The 8,386-nt window shown below is 40.6% G+C and overlaps 1 protein-coding gene across 2 annotated transcripts in view; it reads left to right on the top strand.

Annotated features, from left to right (window-relative positions):
• The first annotated feature begins 2,840 nt into the window (after window positions 1-2,840).
• myocd (myocardin) overlaps window positions 2,841-8,386 on the top strand; it is a 72,058-nt gene continuing 66,512 nt past the window's right edge. For both annotated transcript variants that reach the window (XM_036142328.1, XM_036142327.1), the window contains exon 1: window positions 2,841-3,031. In XM_036142328.1, coding sequence (XP_035998221.1) covers window positions 2,872-3,031 — 160 coding nt within the window. In that variant the 5' untranslated portion in view covers window positions 2,841-2,871. The remainder of the gene's footprint in view (window positions 3,032-8,386) is intronic.

Below are 8,386 nucleotides of genomic sequence, written 5' to 3'. Positions count from 1 at the left end.
CTGTAACATTTCACCCTCAGAATCTGGAGACCCGATGATTCAGCCAACACAAGAGATGAGCATTTAAAAGAGTTTATTACAAGCCTGGTGTAGATGGAACAGGAAATGAATAGAAACCGTATCAGGATCACTGTAATGAGGAGAATAAGCTTAGTGGCCAGGAAATAATTTGTGGAAATGCTGAAACACTGAATTATCACCACTAACCTTTCAGATGCCGGGAGGTTGATCCTGATGGCTCAGTCTTGGGGATCCAAATCACTTGGTGACTGATTTGGTTCTTGGTTATGTTAGGCAGGGCAGGAGCTAGCAGGGAGGTTGTAGACAGTTCGGGGGTCACACACAGATAGACAGTCTACAGAGCAGAGGTTTCAAGAAGGACTAGGCAAGAGGGCAATCCAGGGTCCAAGCAAGAGAATCGGTAGCAGGTGGCACACAAGCAGGGCAGAGACAGCAAGCTTTGGTTGGCAGGTATGGCAGGAAGTCAGTGTCCAAAGATCAGAAGCCAACAGGAGTATCTGACAGGGGCAAGGCAGGCAGGAGAAACAGGAACGAGACAGGTCAAACACAGGATATCAGAACAAGAAGTGCTGGATGGTCTACTCACACAAATGGCTTGCAAGAATCTGGCGCTTACACACTGGGAGGACCAGGAATACATAGTGCTCCTCCCAGGCGCAACAGGTAATCAGAGCTGTGGCAGGTGTAATCACTGAGATCTGATTGAAAGGGAATCACAGGGAGAGGGGAGTGATGTCATGGGACTGCAGCAGCAGCGTCTCAAGCTGGAACAGACAGGAATCATTACATCAACACTGCGCTCTCAGACTTGCTGGCTCTGAAGCTGCACAATCTGGGATTATTTGCACCACTTTACTCCTTCAACAACAGGCGCCAGGTGGTGAGGATAGGGAAACTCACATCTTCCCCACTGATCCTCAACACTGACACGCCACATGTTTGCGTCCTCAGCTCTTCTCTCTCTCTGCCCCCTTCACCCATAACTGCTCTGTTATCCACCCTACAAACATGGTTGCGAAGATTGCGGACAACACCACTGTGGGGGGCTCATATCTAACAATGATGAGACCCACTACAGGGAGGAGGTCAACAATCTGACACAGTGGTGCTTCAGGAACAACCCGATCCTGAACACCAGCAAAACCAAGGAGGTCATAGAGGACTACAGGAGGTCCAGGAAGACTGAACAAGCTCCTCTCTGCATAGAGGGGGAGGTGGTGGATCGTGTGGACAGCATAAAGTTCGTGGGCATTCACATCCAACCCTTCATGGACTGTGAATATCTCCCACCTGGTGAAGAAGGTCCAACAACGGCTCTTCTTTATTAGGAAACTGGAACGGACCAGACTTTCTACTCAGCTGCTCATAAACCTTTATAGAGCAACAATTAGCAGCATCCTGTGACTAAGCATAAGAGTGTGGTGTGGAAGTTGCATGGCACAGGAGAGGAAGGATTTAGCAAAGGTGGTGAGGTCAGCACAGGGGATTGTGGGATGCCATCTACAAGCCCTAGAAACAGTTTTTGCTGCACAGGTCCAGAGAAGGGCCAGACTTATGACCACAGATCCCCCCTACTCAGGCAATGCACTGGGTAAAGGCACTTGCCCACTGCTGAGAATCAAATAAACCCACAGCGCAGTTCACAGTTTGTTACATGTTTGTAAACATGCTACTGGGTCCATGGGTTCCTGATCCGATGAGGATCGTTTACATTGTCTCTTACATGTTAATGTCTATTTGCACACTTTTAATTTCTCAGGGATTGTTTGTTTCGACATCCATGAAAATTGCTAATATCTGTAACTTGGAGATTCAGATTAATTGCACAGTATTTTACTTCATCCTGTCTCGAGCATCAACTAACTTGAACATGTCAACATGAACATTTACATTTGTGAGGATGACTATTTGCACACTTTTTCAACTTCTCAGTGAGTGTCTACATCGTCTGTAAAGGGATTGTTATCTGTCTTTTTGAATACAACATCAGTTGTATCAAATGTTAAGGACTATTTGCATGCTTTAAGCTTCTCAGGAAGTTTATTGGACCAAACAGAAATGTACAAGAATATGGATAGTGTATAGTTTGCTTCCCATATAAAATAGTAAAAACATTAGTTGTAATCTATGTGCATTCTGAGCTGGTGTCTCACCAACATTTCACCACGGAAACACATAATGACAATAAAGCTGATTCCTTGATTCTTGAAATTGGCAAAACAAAAGAAATCTGTAAGGGGCGAAATATTTTTACACTGCATTTACAAGCTGCACAAATGACAATGTTTGTTTTAGATGGAGCAGAGGATCATTTTTTACATTGACACCCAGTAAGGGAACAAGATGGCGATGTGTGAATGTTTTAAGTAGGATTTATAAAAGTTTGTTCTTCGTCAATTGAGTAAATTAATCTTTTTCTTGCAAACGTGGAGAGTAGCTGCAGCTGGTTGAGAGATACAACCATATGGTTGACCATGAGCTTAAAGGATCCTAAACAAACAGCCACACGCCGGCCGTCTGTCTGAGCTGAGATGGGCCTCTGAAAAGAAACAATGTAAAATCTTGAAGACATGTTGTGTTCAGATAACACAACATGGCTTCAACTAACTAACTTGGCTTCAGTCCATATTTTAGCATCAGGGAAGATTTTTCATACGTAGACATTAAGATACACTTGTGCTGTTTTTGTGCTTTTCTAAACTCCGTTAACAGCGGCCATTTAGCTGTTTTACCTTTAAATGAGGCTGTGATCAGAGTCTGCCGAGCATTCGCTTTCATGGTATCGTTCTCTCTGCTGAAGGGAGATGACCCGAGAAGAAATGTCATCCACTGGGGAGTGAAGGGGGAGCCATGAATGCTGTGAAATGCTCAGAGATCTGCAACAGCGCTCCACGGGACACACAGCATCCTGGACTCCCACAGAGGGCCACACATGCCGGTAGAGAAGCAGGACAGCAGAAAGACAGGGCAAATCACAAACTGAGGAAACAGACAAACGAAGACCGAAATGGTGAGTTTAACAAATTTTTTTAATTTTCCTAGGAGCAGCGGTCCAAACATTCTTGATCATTTTCTTCAACTACCCAGTAGCTTTTCTGAGGCAGGCTAAAACGAGGTCAGGCATTGCAAATGAAAACTCTCCTTTGGCCAACTTGGTTCTTCCAGCATAGCTGGAGTTGCCTCTAATTTACAACATCAGTTTCCCTCAGTGACCGTCACATTCTGCAGTCAGGTTCTGGAAACAACACTTTTTAGGTGTGGACATTGTTACCAAGTGAAAAAAAGAAATTTTCTAAACAAAGTCAGAGGAAACAGAAAAAATAAATGTTTAAGGTTCTAGATCATGCTTTTTTTAAAGCATTCCAACTAAAGTCATGTGGGGTCGCCCTAGAGCAGCTGCATCACAGTGCCAAAAAAGAGCAGTCGCTGTCATTCTGCAGACTGGGTGCTAAAAGAGCCACTTTGCCTCAACTTTGAGCAGAAATTACTGCATTCTGCCTCACAACACTGCTCCTGTGTGTGTGTGGTTACTCAGAAGAGGTGTGGCGGTCAAGGTAGGTACTTCCTGGAGAGGGTGGGTAAGGACCGTTCTGCGAAGACTAGTAATGAACCACTAGTTTTCCAGGACAGGGAGGGGCTGCTGCACAGAGAGAAACAAGGTAAGGATCTACATGTTCTTGATAGTACAAACAGGCTGTTTGTACTAATGCATTATGCTGAAGGCATTTCAAACATAGAATGTCATTATGTTTTTGTTCTAAAATGACAAAACCTTGCTGCTCTCTCACACGTACAATGTGATGTCTGCTTAACTCCTAATACACTGATTGTGGTACCCATGTGTTATAGCAGGCAAAGTCAGCATGTTTAATACAAGAGCCCTGGTTCAAATTTCGGTTGCTTCAGAAAGGGCATCCATTTTAAAAACTCTGTCAAGTCTGTGTGAAATTGTAGTGACATGCTGTGGCAACACCTGAGTAACGGAGCAGCTAAATGGACTTACTTTTATAAACAATCGCTCACAGGCAAGAAAGCTTAAATGTTATTTTTAATGCTTTTCTTCTATCTTTGTACGTTTGTCATAGCTCTTAAAGAGAATTTGGAATCAACTAAAATATGTATTGGCAGCTTAAAGCTTTATAAAAACCACAAATTGGATATCAGCGAAAGAAAAATAAAAAAATCTGATTGGTGCATCTCTATGTCTATTGCTTAGATCTTCTTCAGCACAGCCACCCACTTTGGACAACCCACAACTATTAGATGAAGACAAATATTCCAGATATAATTGTTTCTGCTGCTGTTAGGAGGCCTCTCAAGTATAGTAACAGCCAGATCATGTCACAGAAGATGTCACTTCCTGCACATGCCATTACCACTGATAATAACCTACTTATGTCATAGCCTAATAAAATGACTTAATTTTTTATGTAACAAAAGAATCCTTATAAATTATGCAAGCGAGCTATACTAAAGCAATAACAGGCCAATTACTGTAATTGTGATCTGACTGACTGACTGAAGCTTCACATGTTTCAATGTGAATAATAATAATAAAACATAATGTATAGGGATAGCCCATTGGTGACACCGTGGAAGAAAATGCAAATGCAAAGCTGACTGGTTATTGCAGAGTGATCCTTAGAGATGATAATCCCCTTTAGTGCTTTCATACTGTTTAGGCAACAAACGCACCCTTGAATCAGGTCTTTGGCCCTGTGAAAACATTTGCAAACCTATGGTACCTCCTGAAAAGTACAATACAATGGTATTATTATTATTATTATTAAAACAAAAGTACACTCGACATGTAGACTCAGTAGCATTATGAGCTTTTTTGTTTGTCAGTATTTACTATAAAATATATTGGTACGACAAAATATATTCCAATCTTAGAGACGATTAGAAAATTACATCCAGTAAAAATATAAGATGACAAATAACTTTAGGCCACTGACGATACTGTATACATGAGGAATCCCATATGGTATCAAAAAAGTTGATACTGCTCCTCCTCCAAAGCACTTTATTCAATTGGTTATTATGTGTTGAGAATAATGCGGGTGCAAATTTCGGATTTAGCGACAGCTGCGACAGGACCAAAACAGCTTTTCTATTTGTTTACCTTTGGAAATGTTTGAAATGTAGTTGGAATGTTGCATTCAGTGTGGGCGGGGTTTAGGTTGCACTTATTTGCCAATCCTTTTCAGTTGCCTCGTTACCTAGTAACAAAAGGCTGTTTTGAGTCTTTCATTGAATGCCTCTGAAGATTAATCCATGCTGAAATATCTCCTCTTAGGCATCACAGCCCAATTTAACCTGACTCAAATGCCACTCGCATGACAGGGCTGAAGGTGGAAACATTTGAGGAATCCTGTGTTTTGAATCGATATTTTTAGCCTTATGTATCCACACACGCTCTTAAAATAGCGAATATAACGAAGTGTTTCTTTGCTGCCGCTAAAGCCCTACACAGTTTTCCATGATGTAATGTGTGGCGCGGGAGTGAGAGTAACAGAAGACGGAGATGAACATAAACTGGAATCTCCTCAAACTCAGTCATTCACTTTATCCGTATATTCTCCAAGCCAGTGTGTAGACAGTGGGGTGGGTGGATTACAAGAGAAGCAAACATGAGAGAATCCCATTCTATGGCTCCTCATGTTCCAGCAAGAAACAAGGTGATAGTCTCCAAACAACAGTAAATGATTCAGTTCTTAATAACATAGTGACCTTCTCCTCATCAATTGCAAAGACACTGTATTTTGTGCAAACCAAATGGCCGTTAACCCATTTAAATGTCGTCATCTCACAACTGTCTAGAGGAGCCTGACTCATTTTATACATTAACAGGTCTTAAGTCAATAACATAAGGAGAAAAAGCAAAACTCCCCCAGATGTTGTGTCAAAGACATGTTTTTAATATGTTTTTATTTTAAACTGTGCTTACAGGTGCTTTAACCTGTCAACATCTATATATATAAAAGTTGTGACAGGTGCTTTTTTAACTGACTGACTGACTGGCTGACAGATTTATATCTGTTAAATCTCTAAAATGGCTTTAGAAACTTCTAATGGAAATATTTTACGGTTTTGACAAAAACAAGACATTTTTATCAATTCAAAATGATCTACTCGTCTTCAAAGAGATAAATCATCCAGTCCAGATGTCCAGTCCCCCAAAAACATAGAAAAATATTTTTCATAGCTTTTGTTATTAAGGTGTGGCATATATTTGTCAATAAAATACTGCCTAGTGTTTTTTATATATATATATATATATATATATATATATCTTTTGGGTTCTTTTTTTTTTACAATAGATTGGATATATCTGTCTGCTATTCATCCTTTACCAACTGTTTCCCTGTCTACGAAATAAATTTTGATAGTGCACTGTAGACTGCACTCACCCGGCAACAACGCTGAATGAGGGTATTATAAAAATATTGTCTTAGACCAGCTTTGAGATCTTACAAACTGACACCCTATCCAGGAATTTAAAAGAACTGTGAAATGTGAGCTAAATTAAAAATGCTAATTCTGACCATGCTCCCATTTTTCCCTTCACCAGAACAGGTTGATTGATATTACATTAAGAATAACATCACTTTAAGCTTTACTCGTGATGTCAAGAAGGATGTCAATAAGGTTTATCTGAAATAGGGTATTGGATGGTAATGTTTTCTTTTTCTAAGAAAACAGTCTATAATGCCACTCATCCTCTTCAAGTCTGTCAACGGCTAGTTTTCCCGCAGCATCTTGTTTGGCCCAAAATTATCCTTCAGGCTAATACTATGAGGTAAGTGGAAGAAAATGTATAATATCTTATAAATAGTAGATACAGTTAAAACCAGATGTCTCCATATCGCTGTATAAAGGATCCCAATCATTTTGCCCAGTATTAAATAGTACTAATCATTTTCCGTTTTATCTCAGCTTAGCAAAAATGTTTCTGTTGATGAATTTCCAAAATAATAAACAAGATCTTTTTTCTAATTTTCTTTAAAATTATACTTTTTTTTATAAACTTCCTTGTAATTTGGTAGTTTGGGCTTTTTTGAATGGTATCAATTGGGTCAAACATTTTGGGTGTCCTTTCATTATTATGTTGTAATTGTGAGGGCCTAAATGTATTAAGGCACGTAATTACCCAAAGTAGAAGCAGTTGGTGTTTGCAGTAGGTAGGATGTTTGAGGTGTTCCTTGAAGTACATCTACAGGTGTGCCTTCAGTTATTACAGATGTTGTGAATTGAGTTACCAGAAGCTTACAAGCTACCTATTCTACAGAATCAGTTACTCAGGAAGGGGAAGCAGCGCATCTCTCTTGATGCCTATTTATAAACCAATTAGAATCAGAATCAGCTTTATTTGCCAGGTATTAGTATAAACACAAAGAATTTGACTGGATTGTACAATGTGCATGATGTGCTTACTTATACAATAATGCAATAATGCAGTAATAAAAATCAAAAGCAGTCTGCAGTATAGAAAACATATATGAACTCACTATGAATTGAGAGAATAATGCAATGGTGCAATGAGCACAGTACAAAGGATGCAGAGTATATATTCCTCTTGAAGTCCGCAAAGTCCACAGTTTTAAGCGTTTTATGCTCCAGATTGTTCTGACTGTACTGGAGAGCCAGCTGACCCACCTCCCATCTGAAAGCCAACTCATCGCCGTCATGGATGTTTCATCAGGTACCTTCAGGAGTTTGTGAGATGGGGTGCAGCCATTGGTGTATCGCCGGCATCTTCAATTCCGATTCCAAGGACCGGAATTGAAGATCCCTGGAGTATAGGGAGAAGTGCAGTGGGAAAAGCACACAACCCTGGGGGGCGCTGGTGCTGGATGTAAAGTTCCCCAGTCTAACCAGATTATTCCTGTTAGTATGGACGTTTGCAATCCACTGACAGGTGGAGGCTGGCACAGTGAGCTGGGTGAGTTTGGTGCTAAGGATGTCCGAGAGGACTCTGTTAAACGGCGAGCAGAACTCCTCCAACAGCATCCTTGCATATGTCCCTGAATCGTTGAACTGGTAGTGGGTGTTGTGAAGTCCCAAGTTGATTGCATCATCCACTGACCTATTAGCCCTGTAGGCAAACTGCAGGGAGTCCAATAAAGGTTCTGTGATGTCCTTCAGATGGGCCAATACCAGCCTCTCAAAGCACTTCACCATTACAAACCAAAAACAAACAAATGAAATGTTACACATGGTTTCCTCCACATGGGTTTGGTATTCTGTAGATGATTTACAAGGACAGTTTTAAAATCTGTTTTGCCACATTGCCAGAGAGTTGTCAGTTGTCTGTTTATTTGGAAGATTGTTATACTGCATTTGCTAGTGCCATGATAACACA

This window comes from Fundulus heteroclitus, chromosome 10 (genome assembly GCF_011125445.2).
Source record: "Fundulus heteroclitus isolate FHET01 chromosome 10, MU-UCD_Fhet_4.1, whole genome shotgun sequence".
NCBI lineage: Eukaryota > Metazoa > Chordata > Actinopteri > Cyprinodontiformes > Fundulidae > Fundulus > Fundulus heteroclitus.
This window is presented reverse-complemented; position numbering and strand designations above follow the sequence as displayed.